The 18,392-nt window shown below is 49.0% G+C and overlaps 1 protein-coding gene across 2 annotated transcripts in view; it reads left to right on the top strand.

The window, feature by feature from the left end:
* The window catches only part of Fbxl2 (F-box and leucine rich repeat protein 2), a 42,501-nt gene that overhangs the window by 21,941 nt on the left and 2,168 nt on the right, over positions 1 to 18,392 (top strand). Inside the window, exons 6-13 of one of the 2 annotated variants that reach the window (XM_038323497.1) lie at positions 6,809 to 6,877; positions 6,975 to 7,070; positions 8,103 to 8,229; positions 8,341 to 8,415; positions 10,425 to 10,555; positions 12,333 to 12,393; positions 13,305 to 13,349; positions 13,881 to 13,937. In XM_038323497.1, coding sequence (XP_038179425.1) covers positions 6,809 to 6,877; positions 6,975 to 7,070; positions 8,103 to 8,229; positions 8,341 to 8,415; positions 10,425 to 10,555; positions 12,333 to 12,393; positions 13,305 to 13,349; positions 13,881 to 13,937 — 661 coding nt within the window. Of the gene's footprint in view, positions 1 to 6,808; positions 6,878 to 6,955; positions 7,071 to 8,102; positions 8,230 to 8,340; positions 8,416 to 10,424; positions 10,556 to 12,332; positions 12,394 to 13,304; positions 13,350 to 13,880; positions 13,938 to 18,392 lie in introns of those variants that run through there. The other variant, XM_038323498.1, reaches the window with a different exon arrangement.

The following is an 18,392-nucleotide window of genomic DNA, read 5'->3' as shown; positions in this document are numbered from 1 at the left end:
CAGTGGGGCAGTTACAGAGCATGTGTGGAAGTGCCAGGAGTGACCATCAAATAGCTGGCAGACAGAGGGGCTGTGCCTGAGACCTGAGTATTTTCTCACTCTCCTCTGTCCCCTCTACCCTCTCCTCTAGTTTCTTCCAAGACTTTACTCACCTGCAAAGTAACTCAGAAGCGCCTGTATTGTAAGGTGGAATTCTGCTTACTCGTGATGGGACAGGTTTATTATGTTACTTTTATTATGGTGATCAGTAGCATCTGTGCACCTGCATGCATGTCCCCTTCCTCCTAGATAGCCTTCGTTTATTGGAGGAGGAACGGGTTTGTTTGGCTTACAGGTTACAGCGCATCATGGAGGGAAGCTAAGGCAAAAACTCCAGGCAAGAGCTTGAAGCAGAGACCATGGAGAACACTGCTTACTGGCTTGCCTGGCTTCCTTTTTTAAGTGTATCCCAGGCCCGTCTGCTTAGGGACTGTGTCACCCCTAGTTGACACATGAAGCTAGCTACAGCATCAGGCTCAGTAGCAAGTGGCCCCAGGCTTGGTGGCAAGCATTTTCACCTGCTGGATCATCTCTCCAGCCCATGAAGGATTTTTTTTTCTTTTTAAGACAAGGTCTCTTGATTATGTAGCTTTGGCTGCCCTGGAACTTGCTAGTAGACCAGGATGGCCTTGAACTCACAGAGACCCACATCACACCCTGCCTTCAGAAGGGTCTTTTTTAAAAAAAAAATATTTATTTATTATGTATACAATATTCTGTCTGTGTGTATGCCTGCAGGGCAGAAGAGGACACCAGACCCCATTACAGATGGTTGTAAGCCACCATGTGGTTGCTGGGAATTGAACTCAGGATCTTTGGAAGAGCAGGCAACACTCTTAACCTCTGAGCTATCTCTCCAGCCCCAGGAGGGTCTTTTAAATAGAATGTAGTAGAAAGTAGAGAAGGCTAAAGGAAGGGAGGGCCAATACAGGTCATGTGGCTTGACCGTGGTCAACACCTATGAGCTACCACAGTGAACAATGCCAGTATGAAACCATCACTGTGTACATTAAAGACTAGTTCAGGCTGGTGTGGTAGCATTCGCCTCTAACCCCAGCCCTCGGAAGCAGAGGCAGGGAGATCTCCTGAGTTCAAGACCAGCTTGAACTATCCTTGGCTGTCCTGGAACTTGCTCTGTAGACCAGGCTGTCCTGGAACTCACAGAAATCCGCCTGCCTCTGCCTCCTGAGTGCTGGGTTAAAGGCGTGCACCACCATGCCTGGTAGGAAGCACTGTTGAGAGGCCAAGAATGTTTAGTGGTTTGTCCTGAGTTTGAAACCAAAAATCTTTATTGATTATGTGGATATCTGTGCATCGGGGGCGGGGGGAGACTGTCCTGTGTGTGGTTCCTGCCGCTCAGCACAGTTGCCCTGGATTCAGTCATTCATCTGGTTGTAGCTACCGTTCGTTCCGCTTTCCTGCCCAGCAGTGACATCCTACAGATGTGCAGGCGCTATCGAGGTATCAGGCTAACCGTCTCATACACTTGTCCTAAGGGGTTGGGGACAACGGCTCAGGACTCAAGAGCACTGCTGCCCCTGCCGGGTTCCCAGCACTCATGTCCGGGAGCTCAGAGTCCAGCACCCTCCTCTGGCCTCCACGGGCACCTGCACTCACATGGTACAACAGAGACACATACATATTCATAAAATAAAAGTAACCTCATACAATTGCATTTAATACACTAACCTCACTGAACTTCAGAGCTTAGCCAAGCCTTGAGTGTGTTTGGAACACACTATGACCACAGAACTGAGCAAAAGCGTCCAATACACAGCCTATCCCATAACACAGATATACTTTATCAAACATCTGCATCTAAACACAACACGGTCTCTAGAATAGCTGCATTGTTCATTCTGGTTATCATGTGGCCAGCTGGGAGCTGTGCCTCCCACCCTAGTGTCTACAGGTGTTAGTAGTGAGCTGTCCCCCCTCCAGTGTCTGACTGCAGGGGTTAGTAGTGAGCTGTCCCCCTTCACTGTCCGTCTGCAGGGGTTAGTAGTGAGCTGTCCCCCCCTCCAGTGTCTGACTGCAGGGGTTAGTAGTGAGCTGTCCCCCCTCACTGTCCGACTGCAGGGGTTAGTAGTGAGCTGTCCCCTCCCCCCCCCCAGTGTCTGGCCGCAGTTGTTGGTGAACTTTGTGCCCTGTCCCCCAGTCTGACTACAGGGGTTAGTGAGCTCTAACACCCCCCCCAACCCCAGTGTCTGACTGCAGGTGTTGGTGAGCTATGGTCATTGTGGCCAGAATGCTGCCTGACAGGAGCAACTTATGGGAAGTTTCTTTCAGCTCCCGGTTTTAGGTTAGTCTGTGCTGTCTACCCTGCGCACATTGACATTATGTGGCAGAGACTGGTTGGTGAACAGGAAGCTGAAGGCAAGGAATCAACGAGCCAGGAGAGAGAGTTCCAGGAACCCACCCCCAGCGACCTGCTTCCTTTGGCTAGATGCCTCTCCTCAAAACTCCAGCTTCCTCAGGTAGCACCAGCAAGGGCCCATGCTCTACACAGGAGCCTGTGGGAACAGGGCAGATTTAGGCCTTAGCAGTGCACAGCAGCAAGGGAGGGAGCTGAAACTCACAGTGTGAGTTCTCCTAACTGCTTGTCATTGTCAGACAACCATTCAAAGTACCAAATCTAACCACTGCCACCCAGGGACTCTGCTGCAGTGGGCAATGCTGTGCAGCCACTGTCAATCAGGGACTCTGCTGCAGCGGGCAGTCCTGTGCAGCCACTGTCAATCGGGATCTGCTGCAGAGGGCAGTCCTGTGAAGCTGCTGTCAATCAGGGGATCTGCTGCAGTGGGGAGTCCTGTGCAGCTGCTGTCAATCAGGGGATCTGCTGCAGTGGGGAGTCCTGTGCAGCCACTGTCAGTCAGGGGATCTGCTGCAGTGGGCAGTCCTGTGCAGCTGCTGTCAGTCAGGATCTGCTGCAGCGGGCAGTCCTGTGCAGCCACTGTCAGTCAGGGGATCTGCTGCAGCGGGCAGTCCTGTGCAGCGCTGTCAGTCAGGATCTGCTGCAGTGTGCAGTGCTGTGCAGCAGGACTGTCCACTATCAGGGATCTACTGCTTGTGTTCGTTTATGTTGATGGACAGCTTGGGTGCAGATAAAGCTGTTGTGGGTGTTAATTTCTTATGCAGTGGAGTATTTGGGTTCTGTAAGTAATGCTTGCTGATGTTTGCACGCTTGCACGATGGTTCATTTCAGTTGCTCCAGCCTCCAGCTTAAACATTTAAGAAGCTTTCAATCTATTTTACAAGAGGAATGTTCTATTTTAGGTTCCCATGGTAGTCTGTGACTCTCCAGGTCTTCCATGTTCCCGCCAAAGTTTCGTGTGGCATAATTTCACTGTGGCCCTAGTAGTGCACAGTTGCATCTTGTGGTGGTTCTGCATTTTTCTGGTCCTGATACCACTGGGTGTCTTCCTATGCTCTGACTCACTGCCATGGATCTTGGGGAGATGTCTGTCTAGGTCATGTGCCCAGGTTTTTTCATAGGTTGTTTCACTCATTTTTTGAGAGGTTTGGGTTTTGTTTTGTTTTTTGCCATTTTTGTTTTTTCAAGACAGAGTTTCTCTGTGTAACAGTCCTAGCTGTCCTGGAACTTGTTCTATAGACCAGGCTGTTTTCGAACTCACAGAGATCCCCCTGTCTCCATCTTCCGAGTGCTGGGATTAAAGGCATGAACCACCACTGCCCAGCTATTTTTGAGAGTTCGTATTACATTTTTGGGTACCAGTGCCTGGCGCAGTACCTTTGCAAATGCGCTCTCCCAGTCTCTTAGCTGCCTGTCTGAAGGGAAGTTTCTGTACATATTTGTTTTATTTAGTTTTTAAATTTTGTTTGTGTGTGGGCCTTCATGGATCGATGTGCATCACATGTGTACAGGTGTCTGCAGAGGCCAGGAGAGGGCGTTGGGTTCCTCTGGAACTGGAGATATGGACAGTTGAGCATCATGTGGGAGCTGGGAACCGAGCTTGAATCCTCTGGAAGAACAACAAGTGCTGCTAACTCACTGTACTTCCATCCCTCCAGCCCCAAAGCGAAGTTTTTAATGAAAGACCACCAACTTATTCCTTATGGAACATAAGAACTTACGCCTGACCCAAGGTCACAACCACCCTATCCCGTGCTTTCCTTGTAAATGCCCTTAAAATCTGTTCACTTTTGTTTTCTGTGTTATGTGCGAATGCCTTCATGAGTGTGCACCATGTGTGCCCAGTGCCCACGGAGGCCAGGAGAAGAACTGGACTTATCAGCTGCCGTGTGAGTTTTGGGACCGGAATGCAGGCCCTCTGCTGAAGCAGCCAGTGTTCCTGACTGCTTCACCCCTCTCCGGCTCCACTACCCTCAGAAGTTTTGTGATTTAAACTCAGATCTATTTTGAATATTTGGGGGCAGTTGTTAGTGACTGAATCCAGGGTCTCACTCATGCCAGACATTCCCACTCAGCCATGCCCCTGACCAGAGCTGGTTTTTCTATGTAGCATGGGGTCATATTTGGGTTTGGGTTTTGCCTATACAAATCCTACTATTCTAACATAATCTATGTCTTATTGTCAGTCACTCTGTTTAGCAACACTATCATGCCTTGAAGTCAGACACAGCTGGTCTTCCAACTTTGCTCTTCTAGGAAGTTGTTTTAGCTGCTCTGGTGGCATTACAGAAGCAGCTGGCCGCTTTTTTCAGGGCGTCCTGGTGGGGTCTCAGGACAGACTTGATACTACAGCTCCCTCTGCCTAGAAGTGGCACCCTGACAAACACAAATCTGTCACGTGCTTGTCACAGTGCCTGTGTGTATAACTGCTTAGGTCTCAGCGCTGGGCAGTGTGAAAGCTGTATACATATTTTGTCAAGCTTAGCTCTAAATATTCTTTTTTTAAAAATAATTTTTTTCAGAAATATTTATTTTAAATTACGTGAGGCATGTTTATCTGTTGCTGAGTGGGGTATGTGTATCTGGGTGCAGTGTCCACGGAGGCCAGAAGAAGGCATCAGATCCCCTGGAGTTGGAGTTGTAGGTGCTGGGAACTGAACTCGGGTCCTTTCCAAGAGCAGTATGTACTCTTAACCACTGGGCCATCTCTCCAGCCCCTGCCTCTACATATTTGGAAGTGCTGTTGCAGGTTGTACGCTTTATTCCAACCTCACTGTTCATTGCTAGAAATAGAGAAATGATTTTTATATGTTGTTTTTCTTGCCCTCTGCAGTGCTGAGGATGGAACCTCATATATATGCACCATGTATTCTGCATCCTGTGTGTTTGTGTGTGAGCACATGTGTTACTGCAGATCGTACCCAGAGCCTTGTGCACACCAGGCAAATCCTCTGCCATTGGTGCATGCCCTGCGGACTCACTGATCTTTTTTCTACCTACTGTATCTAATTTGTTGTTAATCCTTCCATACATTTCATCACAACCATGTTTAGCATGTCGTCTTCTCAAATGCACAAAACCCTCTCAGGTCTCCAAGAAATGTCTTCACAGCGCATTCTGGGTAAAGCAGACAGTACTTCCAGTGCCCTTGCCTGCTGTCTTTGCTGGCAGCTTTGAGTAGACTTGGATAGGACAGAGAAGTCCTCTGTTCCTTGCAGATTTAGTTTCCTCTGCTGTTGAAAACACGCAGGGTTTTGCTGGGTGTCGGGCAGGCGTCATGGGTTCCACCTTCTTGGGTATGGAGCAGTTCTCATTCCCATCAATGCTCTGTTGAGTTTAAGTCTGGGGTGCAGCTGCTCTATGTAACTGTTCTTCTTTTGGGTCCTATCCTTTGTTAGGCTTGGGGCGCACAGTGTGCAGAATGGTGATTGCTTGCGTAGTCTGTGAGAGTGGCCCACGATCCCCAGCACCACACACAAAAAAATCAGTCAGTCCATTAATTAATTAATGACTGTGTACACGTGTTTGTTTGCACATATGTGCAAACTTCTCACTACCCAGTCCCAGAAACAATGACATATTTTTAAGTTTTGCAGGTAGAAGTAGCCGCCGAACCCCACCAAGGGGCCTCGGCAATCTTCAGTCTCATCCTTCTAGCCAGTTCTCTCCCCAGCCTCACACGCAGACTGCAGGGTCACACATGGCAGCTGCTGGCATCTGTTCCACTCACACTGTTTGAGCATCGTGGACCTTGGAGCTTATCCAGTTTGGTCCCCTACCCTATACATTGGCAGGACAGGGTGAGCACATACCCGTGGCCGTGAAACAGCCGGGACTCGATTCTCCGAGACTTGCTGAAGTCATATCTGAGGAAGACGCAGACTGCCTGAGAGCATCCTGGGAAGAGTGGCAGTGGTGTGGTGATCTGCCTCTGGCCTTGCTCCCACCTGCAGTCGAGGCAGCTGTTCTCCAGGCCTTGGGGTCCTTGTCAGCAAACTTGGGTCTTGAAACTAGTGATACTGACAGTGGTCGGAGTGCCCCGGAGCCCAGTACAGGAAGGATTTCACCCCTGCTCCAAACTGACCTTTCCAGTGAGGAATGCCAGGTCTCCCATCTCAGCTGATCCCCAAGGGTGGGGGTGGAGTGGGGTGGGGTGGTGCCAGGCTAGCAACAGGCACTGCCTGAGAGCCTCCTAGGTTCCTGAACCCCGTCTCTGCCAAGGAGTCTGTGGCCTTTGCTGCCATAGGGAGGATTTGGAAAGCGCTGTTCTAAGTGGATGGTTGTGCTGCCCTCTGTTGGCCACTATGCAGCTTGCAGCCACCCCGTAGCTACGGTATCTGGCAGTGCTACTTTGAGTAAAAACCCCACACAACTTTCGCCCCCATCCCCTTTTAGGACCTTTGCACAGAACTGCCGAAACATTGAACATTTAAACCTCAATGGCTGCACAAAAATCACTGACAGGTAAGGAATAAAGATGGGTCTGGGGACAGAGTGGCCGCGGGGAGACCGGGTGAGAAACAAGGTTGAAAATATCTTTAGTGTGCCTGCCTTTTTCCAGCACGTGTTACAGCCTTAGCAGATTCTGTTCCAAGCTGAAACACCTGGATCTCACGTCCTGCGTGTCTGTCACCAACAGCTCCTTAAAGGCGATCAGGTGAGAGTGCTTGGCATTTGGGGTCAAGAAAAACACACAGTGTGGGCTAAGGAGGTAGTGCAGTCTCTAAGGGTTCCCTCTCCAGAATCCATGTAAACAGGACCTCCTAGTCCTGGGGAGGTGGAGACAGGAGGATACCTGGGGCTTACTGGCCAGCCAGCCCAGCTGAGTTTGAGAGCCCCAGCCAGGTTCAGCGAGAGCCCCTGTGTGATGAGGAGGGAGAGAATGCAGAAGAAAAGGACCCACGAATCACGAAAGAGCATAGAAAGCTAGGGGCTGGGGAGGGGGCTCAGTGGTTAAGAGCACATAATTGCTCTTGCAGGGGAACCAAGTTCCCAGCACCCATATTGGGCAGCTCACAGTTACCTTAACTCCAGGTCCCGAGGTATGATGTTCTCTTCTCACCCCTTGGGCAACTGCACTCATAGGCACAACACACACACACAAACACACACACAAACACACACACACACACGCACACACACACACACACTTTAAGAGGATTTAAATCTAATTGTTTTCTATTTTCAATTCTTTTTTCTTTTTGTAATGGATGAGTACATAAAATTGTAATTGATACAGAATGTGTGACATCTTAAGGGAAACTCCATGGCTTTGGAGTGCCCTTTCTAACTATAGAAGTTCACTGGGATGTATAGAGTTTGAAGCTGGGTCAGTGTTTGATTCAAGTAATCTAGCTGTGTCCTTTTTTTTTTTTTTTTTTTGTCTGTGAGTTCATTACAATCAACTGATCTTTTAAAAATTAGTAACAAAAGTGGCGAGGAATTAAGGAAGACACTCAAAGTCCACTTCTGGCCACACACATACGTGTACTTACACAGAGAAACCCAAAACTCAACACTAGCATGCTAGCGTCTCAGTCCGAGATATTCCCAGGGACTCCACTGAGTGAGAAAGAGGCGGCTCAGCTGGGCCCTGGGCTCATCTCCCCTCCAGGCTGTCTGTGGTGTGCTGAGTTCAGCACTGTCTGCAGGAGGCTGACCAGGGTGCTGCTGTTCTTTGTTCTCTCAGCGATGGTTGCCGGAACCTGGAGTATCTGAACCTCTCCTGGTGCGACCAGATCACGAAGGAAGGCATCGAGGCGCTGGTGCGGGGGTGCAGGGGCCTGAAAGCCCTTCTTCTGAGGGGTTGCACTCAGGTACAAAGGCCACACATCTGGGCAGCCTGTTTCCCTTGCTGTGGTCACCTTGGTACCTGACATGTTCTCTCACCTGGTTCCATCCCTCTTTCATTTTCTCCATCTGTTCAGTTAGAGGACGAAGCTCTGAAACACATTCAGCACCACTGCCACGAGCTCGTCAGTCTCAACCTGCAGTCCTGCTCAGTAAGTATGGACCCGGGCGCCTGAGCGCAACGGCACTGCCCATCATGCCCGTGTCCCACTGCCTGCTGCACCTGTGCCCCCGCTGCCACACCTGCGTGTAGCTCCATTGTCTGGCCGCACATGCCCAAAATGGCTGGCAAATGACCCCATGGCCCTACCCTGACTTCTCTTTCCATGTTCATTGGAGCCATGAGTAAGGTGAGAGAAGAATAATATAATAAGGCAGCATGGTCAGCACAAGGTCATTGGCACTTCCCCCAAGTCATCAATCAGTCTTGATCGTTAGTTTCTATACCTGTATTCGTATTTAGAAACATGTATATGAATTTATATATTGGACATACATATCCCACCGCATAGCCCAGGCTAGCTTGAAACTCATAGTTCTCATGCCTTAGCATATTGCAAGCTGGGATTAGAGGTGCAGGCCAGTTTGCCTGGCTGACTCTTTCAAAACAACAACAATCAGAAATGCTGTAACTAGCCCACTGTTGAACCTGAACAGCTTGCTAATATCTTAATGTCATTTCTTTTTTGGATAAATACCCCTATAATTCCTTGGCAAGAATAATAGCTGTGGGCTGCGGAGATAGCCCAGTCAATTAAGTGCTGGCTTTACAAGCACAAGGACCTGAGTTTGATCTCTAGAACTCACGCGAAGAAGCTGAGCATGGCAGCATGTCCTTAAAACCCAGCACTGGGGAAGCAGAGGCAGTAGGATTCCTCCAGCTTGCTGAGCAACCAGCCGCCTCTTACTTGGTGAATTCTGAGCCAGTAACAGAATATGTCTCAAAAAAGAAGGTGGCCAGCACCTGAAGAATGCACGCACATGCACACATACACACGTGCACTCATGCAGCAGTGCAGCAAAGAGCGTGTACAAGAGAAAGCCAGCAGTCTTCTCTAGGCATTAGCCTACAAGTCTCCCTCACTGCTGCGGTGTGGGCATGCACAGTCATGGGCTGCATGGCCCAAGGGGGACCTAGAGTTTGAGAAATGTAAGAGAAAGGTCCTGCCTTCAGCTTTGAATAAATGAATCCCGGTCTTGAGAATGCCTGGTGGTGGAGGGAAAAGCAGATGATCTTCATAGCTGGCTTCACAGATCTGCCTGGACTGTCCAAAGGACACATGCTAGTTACACAGGATTAACACTGGCCAGTGGAAAACCTAGAGTACAGGCACATGCTTATATGTGCACGAATTAGTGTATTTGAGCACAAAGACTGTTCCTGGTATTTACAGACAAATGAACTAGAACTCCAAGGAATATATCAGTAACTAGTTTTCCTTTTCTCTAAAGTATTTGGTGTGAGGCATTATATACATGTAAACACCACACAGTTCTATGACAAATACACAGAAAATCCCTGTCTACACACCTAGCCGCATACTAATGTGTCTTTTAACTAGGATGTCCTGAGTTCTTTGTTCTATCACGAGTTCATGAATTTCTTCCGAGAACAGTATCTTTGGGTGGAATCTTAGACTTTCAGCGTCTGTTACTAACACTAGGCTATTTTAAGCTGTGCAGAAGCCACTTTCTACCCGTTTTTGAGTACTAGGATTGAACTCAGGGAGAGAGAGCCAAGCAGGCGCCTGCCAACTTGGTGATAGCCAGGACTTATTTACCCTTATTTTGGTTTTGGACAGTTTCGTTTGTTTGAGACAGGGTCTCACTATATAGTCTTGGCTAGCCTGGAACTCACTCTGTAGACGAGGCTGACTCCAGACTCACAGAAATCCACAGTCTTTGCCTCCTAAGTGCTGGGATCAAAGATGTTTGCCACTAGACCTGGGTACTTTTTTTAATTTTTAAAAGAGTTTCACTTATGTAGTCTAGGATATGCTAAAACTCGCAATCCTTCTGCCTCAGCCTTCTAAGTGCCAGGACTATAGGTTGAGTGCTGCCATACCAGCCTGCTTCTGTTTTGTTTGGGTGTCAGGGTGGAGTACGGTGGGCCGCAGTAGGCTCATTCTCCTGGCCCCGACTCCTGTCCTCTTCTCCCCAGCGCATCACTGATGAGGGCGTGGTGCAGATCTGCAGGGGCTGCCACCGGCTGCAGGCCTTGTGCCTCTCTGGTTGTAGTAATCTCACGGATGCATCTCTCACGGCCCTGGGCCTGAACTGCCCCAGACTGCAGTGAGTATGACCCACTTTTGCTCTATGACTGAGGACTAGGCTGAAAGAGGGGAGAGGGGTGGCGGAGCCAGGAGCTGTTGGGCGGACTAGAGGAAGACAGTGCCTGACCCTGTCGGGTCATGATGACTCTTCCCATGTTTCTTGATCTGGTTCATGTATGGTTCATGCATTTGCCCGTAGTTTGACTCATGCCATTAGCCTCTGGCCGTCAGAATGGTCTGGCAGAGAACAGACTTGTGGTGGGTCTCTAGGGCACCTGTCAGAGGATGGGTAAACTCGGGAAAGGTAGCTGCTTGCTTGTGTCTTCTGAATATTGGAGGAAGGGCTGGCTCCCAAGGCAGAGCGTTACTGTCCACCACCCCAAGCACTAACCCTGTACATGCAGAAGCTTGGTGCAAGAGTAGCTGCTCCCTATAGGCCTGTGCCATCCCTGATCTAACTCAACACAGCCATGTGAGTGAACACTCACTTTCAGCAGAAACTGAGGCCCAGAGCAAAGTCAGTTTGTCCTGTACCTCATGATGGATAAGGAGAGAAGCTAAACCTGTAGATTTCTGTCTCAAGACCAGCAGGGTTTTTTTTTGTTTTGTTTTGCTTTTTGAGACAGGGTTGTTCGGTGTAATAGCCCTGGCTGTCCTGGAACTCTGTGGACCAGGCTGGCCTCGAACTCAAAGATCCACCTGCCTCTACCTCCCGAGAGCTGAGATTAAAGGCGTGCGCCACCACTGTCCAGAAAACCAGCAGTTCACCCGCCCCCTTTGGTTTTTCGAGACAGGGTTTCTCTGCAGCTTTGGAGCCTGTCCTGGAACTAGCTCTTGTAGACCAGGCTGGCCTCGAACTCAGAGATCCGCCTGCCTCTGCCTCCCAAATGGTGGGATTAAAGGCGTGCGCCACCACCACCCAGCTTTTTTTTTTAAACTAGCAGTCTTAACCTAAACAACAAGAAGCTATTCAAGAAGTGGCGGGAAAGTTTATTTAATCATTTATGTTCATATTCCAGTGAAACTGTTTTTTTTTTCTTCTTGTGAGACACTGTTTCTCTGAGTAGCCCTGGCTGTCCTGAAATTCACTCTGTAGACCAGGCTGTTCCCAAACAAAAATCCACCAGCATCTGCCTCCTGAGTGCTGGGATTAAAGGTGTGCACCACCATCACCCAGCTCCTGTTTCAGTTCTGTTTTTTCATTGCACACAGTTTACATTTTCCCAGAGGGCAACTGGAAATTTCACTGTCTAGGGACTGATGATGTAACTTGGCAGGAGAGCACTTGCATGCATGAGGGCCTTAGCTCAATCCTCAGCACCAAAGAATGAATAAATGTCATGGATGTCAAGATGATTTTGTTTAGCAAAAGTCCATTTTAATTGTGTTTTTATTTTCTAAAGAATTTTTTGTGATTTATTTAACTTTATTTTATATGCATTGGTGTGAAAGTGTCAGATCTCCTGGAACTGGATTTACAGACAGTTGTGAGCTGCCATGTGGGTGCTGGTAATTGAACCCAGGTTCTCTGGAAGAGTAGTCAGTAGTTTTAACCACCAAGCCATCTCTCCAGCCCCCAGTTGTGTTTTTAAAAACAGTAGTGGGCAGGCTCCTTGATCACTGATGAGACATTAGAACTCTGCTCTGGTCCATGTATCCTGGTGCTGCTGTCTGTCCTGAGAGGCTGTGGTCACGTGACCCTGAAGGTCACGGGGAGGAAGCTCAGTGTGCTGCAACACGCAGTGTTTCTGTTGTTAACCAGGCTCTGCTTCTGCTCTCCCTCCCCCCTTCCCCAGGATTTTGGAGGCTGCTCGATGCTCCCATTTGACTGATGCAGGCTTTACACTCCTAGCTCGGGTAAGGCACTGAGTTTGAAACACAACTGCGTTGTAACTCACCCTGCTAATTCAGAGTGGCTCAGGTAGTTTTGGGGAGCACAAACGAACATGAGGTAGGACTGCGCCCTTTCGGCAGGCTGTGCACCTTTTTCAGCAGGCCAGGATGCTAGGGAGATCCTGGCAGGTGTGTCCCACCTTCCACATAGCACTGACAATTCTAAAGTTCATCTTAAAACCTGTGCGCTCAGTCAGACATGCCTTTAATCCCAGCACTTGGGAGGCAGAGGCAGGCGGATCCCTGTGAGTTTGATGCCAGCCTGGTCTACAAGAGCTACTTCCAGGACAGGCTCCAAAGCTACAGAGAAACTGTCTCCAAAAAAAAAAAAAAAAAAAAAAAAAAAGAACAAAACAAAACTGTGCACTTGAGAAGAAATGCTGGCCACAGTCAGAGGTCTCTCTGGGCACGTGCAGCTGATAAGCTGCAGTTCAAACATTGCCCTCAGTGCATTCTGCACGGAGTTCAGGCCTCATTGTTGACACCTGACTCATCAGCGAGACCCCCTTGAACAGAACCTTCTCTCCGGTGGCAGGTGCCCTTTCTGTATGGACCCAGCTGGGCATCTGCAGTTTCCCCTGCCACGGCCATGCTCTGCCTTGTCTTGTGTCCTGACTGTGGTACCCTGTCTGTGTCTGTCTTCCTGTCCTCACCTCCCATTTTCAGGCCCTCTGCAGTGTAGGAAGGTGACAACCCTCACTGGGTTGAGAGGATGGTATGGCCCGCAGTAGCCATGGTCATTGTCTGAACTGAGTGCAGACTCGGAGGGCGACCACTCTGAATTGCTGGTTTGGGATGGCTGTAAGTAGGGCTCACTCCTACAGGGCCCATCTTCACATGGCCCATGTAGCAGAGTGTTTTGTGGTCTCTTTCAGAACTGTCATGAGCTAGAGAAGATGGACCTTGAAGAATGTGTCCTGGTGAGTGGACTTCTGGCACCCACTTGAGGCTGCACTGTCACTGCTGAGGGCCTGGCGTAGTAGCAAGAACAGGCTTCCATTACCTCAGCATGGTGGTGGGTATTGGGCCCCCATTAGGTAGGGTCACTTGTAATGGGACTTGTGTTTGGCTGTTCCAGAACTTCAGATAGACTTTAGCAGAGACATGCAAAAGAGCACCATCCATTTCCAAGCATAGGCAGGCCTTCCTTTTATTTTACACATAGTCCATGAGAGGAATGAACCTGTGTGTCAGGTGGTAGGGTTAACTACAGAGAAGGTGTCCTGGGGAACCCCTTATCTGCCTGCTTTTATGTCCCGCCTCTAGACTCCCTCAGGCACCAGAAGCAAGAGCAAAGTGTGCCCAGGTGTCAATAGTTTGAGCCAGAGTATGTATGCCTGGATGAGGTTTTAGCTTTCTTTTGTGTTCTCTGATCCCCATGTTCAAGAGAAGTCAGGATTAGGTGTTAGGGCCTGGCGTGGAAGCCGCACTGACATCCTGTTTCTCTCTAGATCACTGACAGCACCCTCATCCAGCTCTCCATCCACTGTCCCAAGCTACAAGCCCTGGTGAGTGAGTTACTGGTGACAGCAATGGCTTACACATCCCTTTCATACGGGTCCCCTTCCTGTAGAGGACCATCACTCTTGGTCTCAAAGAGCTCCTTGTTGGGCTATCCTGGGCTGTGAGGTATACGGATGTTACTGTTTCCACTGTGGGACATGAAGCTGATAGGGACCCACAGCCCCATCACTTCACTGAACCCCATGCCCATCTTGTCAGGGAGAGCACAGTTGGCATGTGAAATGCTGTTACACGGACCAAGATGGGGCCATCCTCCTGACAGGCTTGCCTTTCGTATGTGCTCAGCTGGAGCGGTAAAGAGGTCTGAGCATGTTTGGAAAGATCTAACAGTCATGGTAGGGGCTCCTGGAAGAGCAGGACCCACTGCCCTTCTCTGGAATGCCTTCCAATAACCAGAGTTCTCCCCAGAAGGTTGCGCACCAAAAGCCCCTCTCAATGCGGCCCCTACTTTTATATGTGCTGCTTCTAGAAACGACGCAGGAGTAAAGCTGCATTGTGACACCACCACGAGTCAGGTGTCTGAGGCGGGCAGCTGTGATATTTAGCTCCTGGAAAGCCAACAAGACTTCAGGTGTGAGCCTAGGCTGACTGGCATGAGGAGACCACATTTCAAAGAACAAGGGGGAAAAAAAAAGCTTACTCCAGAAACCAAAGTAAGAAGTGCCAAGGATAGCTAGCAGACAGTCAGGCCTGGAGACTCCACTTTAGAACTGAGATTCTTAGCAGCAGCACTGCAGGCTGCAGATTGTCCTGAGGGCTCCTTTGGCCGGAGACAGTTCTCACTGGAGGACAGGAAACGCAGGCAGCAGACTTTTCTCTGCTCTGAAACTTGAATCTCTGCATAAGGGATGTGACCCTGACTTCTTCAGAGCTTGTAGGTATCTCAGGATGTTGAGATTTACAAGATAAGGCTCTCCCATGGGCCCACAGTTTCTCCCCAGAAGCCCACATCACCTCTAGCACAGACCCCCTACCACAGTCTAGCTGGGACTGTTAGCTTTCCTTATTGGATGAGAATACACCCAAACCTATGGTTGTTTTCTGAGGAGTCAGCCTCAGCATCATATGAGATGCTTTATGGGATGTGCTCGGCTGATACTGTGAATGGCGTGTGCTTTTCTTTCAGCTGTCTTTATGTCTTAGAGACAGGTGGTTGATTGTACCTAGTCTGATTTTTAAAACTGTGTGTGTATAGTTATAGGTCTGCCCTACGTGGGTTGTCTACAAGAGCATACAAGACTTTTGAGCACTTAGTCATCTCTTCAGCCCGCTGGCCTTAAGTCTTCCCAGTCCTGAGGCTTTAGCCCCTGCTCCACAGCATTCTGCCACCACGTTACATCTTTCCACCCTTGGGTTTTTTGGAATCAGGGTTTGTGTAGCCCCTGAACTGGTCCTGGGCCCAAATCTCTGCCTTTGACTGGGAAGATCTGGTCGTTTACGTTTAATGTGCTGCGCCCGTGTCCTCCGTTCACCGTCACTTATTGTCCCTTATTTCTCTGCCTTTGTGGTGCTTCTTTTGAATAACCCGTCTTCAATGTTGTAATTTACCTTTGACTCCTTTGAAGGTGCGTGGTCGATCGGCAGTTATGATTCACCAGACAAGCTTTAATATATATATAATTCAGTTTTAATAAAGGAAAGGAAAGGGAACTTACAAATCCAAGGTTCCAGCGAGGAGGGCAGGAAAACAAAGAGCAGGCAGGCCGCAGGCCCGCAAGATTTTATAAGTCAATATTAGCCTAAGGGGGACACGCCTAAGAGGGACATGCCTAAGAGGGACACGCCTTTAGACCAAGGGGGACACGCCTTTAAACCAAGGGGGACACGCCTTACAAAACAAGGTTTTGGGCTAGGCTTCCCCTTCACTCCTTAGCCGTATCTGTGCATTCATTTTTACTGTTTAGATGGTAAATGTGCTTCCTGTAAATCCAAGGTGGCCTCCTGTTGTGGGATTTCCAGGAAGGACTGGGCCTGTGGTTTAGACTGTCATTTGAGGACAGACAGGATCCCTGTATTCTGCTCGTCTCTCTGGAAATAGGCATGTGTGTACCTGTGCAGTGAGTCCTGGGATCACCCCAACCAGTATGAGGCTCAGGCATTGTCAGGAAGGCCCTGGCCATGACAGCTGCCTCACACCAAAAGGAGCCTGCTGGTTTAGAGGAGGGGAGTCAGCAAGGGCCAAGGGTGACAGACCCTCTCCCCGGCACTCTGGCGTGCTCAGAGTATCAGGTGGCTTCCTCAACAGCCGACCAGCTTCTCCAGTGTGACTGTTGAAGATCAGGGAAGGTTCAGGCTCAGGCAAGAGGAGTAGGTCTCATTCCTTAGGTGTGGTCACGACACTGTCAGCAGAGCACTCCTGAGGTGTCCCTTAGGAAGCACTGCACAGTGTGTAAAGAGCAGACCCCCAGCAGCCCAGCAGAGGAGAGAAAAGCCAGCATGAGTGCAAAACCACAGCTCCTTTCTCTGCTAAGTCCCTTCCTTATCTTAAAGTCTTCCTTATTAGCTGGGCGGTGCACACACCTTTAATCCCAGAACTCAGGAGGCAGAGGCAGGTAGATCTCTGAAATTGAGGCCAGCCTGGTCTACAGAGTGAGTTCCAGGGTAGGCTCCAAAGCTACACAAAGAAACCCTGTCTCTAAAAACCAAAACAAAAAAGACCTCTTCATACTTTGTCACTTTACATTGATTTTCAACTAAGCCTAGGCACAGAATATTTAATACGTCTCAAGAAGGGAAGCAAAGACCAGCTGGGGGGGGGTCTTAGGGTTGCAGACTGAGTTGAGTCCCTGGGGGGTTTGCTTTGTCCAAAGCTGGGCTCTAAAGGAGCTGAGAGGGAAGAAACTCCAAAGAACTGCTTTTTCTGACCAAAGGCCAAGAAGGCCTTCTGACAGTGATTATCCTCTAATCCAGAGAACTTCGCGTCCCCGCCCTGTCAGTAAAGGGGAGTGGGGCTGGGATCTCTCATCTCTGCCTAGTAGTGACAATCTGCCAGACCACACATGCAGTATCACTAGAGACCACACAGGGAGCCACTCCCCAGGTGACAGTCAGATGTCTCCCACACCTGAATCAGGGCTGTGTGGAGGAGTCTGAATGCCCAGCTCTACCTAGTCGTGGCAAGCACCTGCCCCATGGGTATTAGACCAGACTGGGGATGGGGACTTGGCCACAGTGTGGTGACAACAGGGCATTACTCCACAGTGTAGTGCTGCGGGCCTGGTACAATGAGATGTAAACAAGAAATCAGAACATTTTGGCTACGACAGAACATTCTGGACTCAGCTGACTGTCCAGATAAGATGGACACATTTTAAAGTGGACTTTAGAGAAACATTCCAGTTAGAAATTATGAAAACACAGTAAAACCAACATTCAGTGGATGACTCAAAAACAGAGATGGCCTACTCTTGGCAAGTGAGAGCAGCCTGAAGAAAACAAAGAACAAGACAGGGAACTGTGACAGTCATAGTATCACAATTAAAATTGAAACAGCTAAGAATTCCAAAATTATTAAAATGTTCGTTTAGATTGAAGCTGATCAAACCTCAAACACCACCACACTACACCCCACCTCTACCACACCACACACCCCCCATTAACCCCCTCCATCCATCCTCCAACCACCAAGGCCAGTTCCTCACGAGGTGCCTGCACATCAAGATGTGGGGGTACAGCCAAGACAGCGCTGCAGACCCCACACCAGTGCCTGCACTTGAGAGAGGACCCAGGACCCAGTGATTTATATTTCCAACTCCAAGATCCAGAACAAAGTAAAATAAATAAGCCCAAATTAAAAGAACATAACATGGTAGAGATCAGTGAGCCTTTGGAAACAGGCCCTCAGGCCGTGCTGCCACCACAGCTGTCCAGGCCGAGCATCCCTTATCCAAAAGGTTTGGGACACAGGTGTTTGGGCTACCACACTGTTTCACTACACACGTATCATACACACTATACAAATGAAGTGCTTGGGATTAGTATCAAAGTCTAAACACAAATTCATGTATGTCTTGTTCTATTGTGGCCTGCCTCGTGAGGTCAGTTGTGGATTTCCTATTTGTGTTGATATTCCCTATTTGTGGTACTGTGTAAATTTTTAGATTTTGGAGATTTTCAAATTTTCACAGTATGGATTTGACAACATAGGTGAAATGTACAAATAACTCATTTGATGTAAACAACCCCGCCGGGCGGTGGTGGCACACACCTTTAATCCCAGCACTCGGGAGGCAGAGGCAGGCGGATCTCTGAGTTCGAGGCCAGCCTGGTCTACAAGAGCTAGTTCCAGGACAGGCTCTAGAAACTACAGGAAAACCCTGTCTCGAAAAACCAAAAAAAAAAAAAAAAAAAAAAAAAAAAAAACAAACAAAACCCTCAAAACTTCTCTTAAGGAAATTCACTTATTCCTTAATCTTTAAATTCTCCCAAATATTCATTAC

The sequence above is a fragment of the Arvicola amphibius genome, chromosome 3, assembly GCF_903992535.2.
Source record: "Arvicola amphibius chromosome 3, mArvAmp1.2, whole genome shotgun sequence".
NCBI classification, from domain to species: domain Eukaryota; kingdom Metazoa; phylum Chordata; class Mammalia; order Rodentia; family Cricetidae; genus Arvicola; species Arvicola amphibius.
The sequence above is the reverse complement of the archived record's forward strand: the minus strand, read 5'-3'. Positions and strand labels throughout refer to the sequence as shown.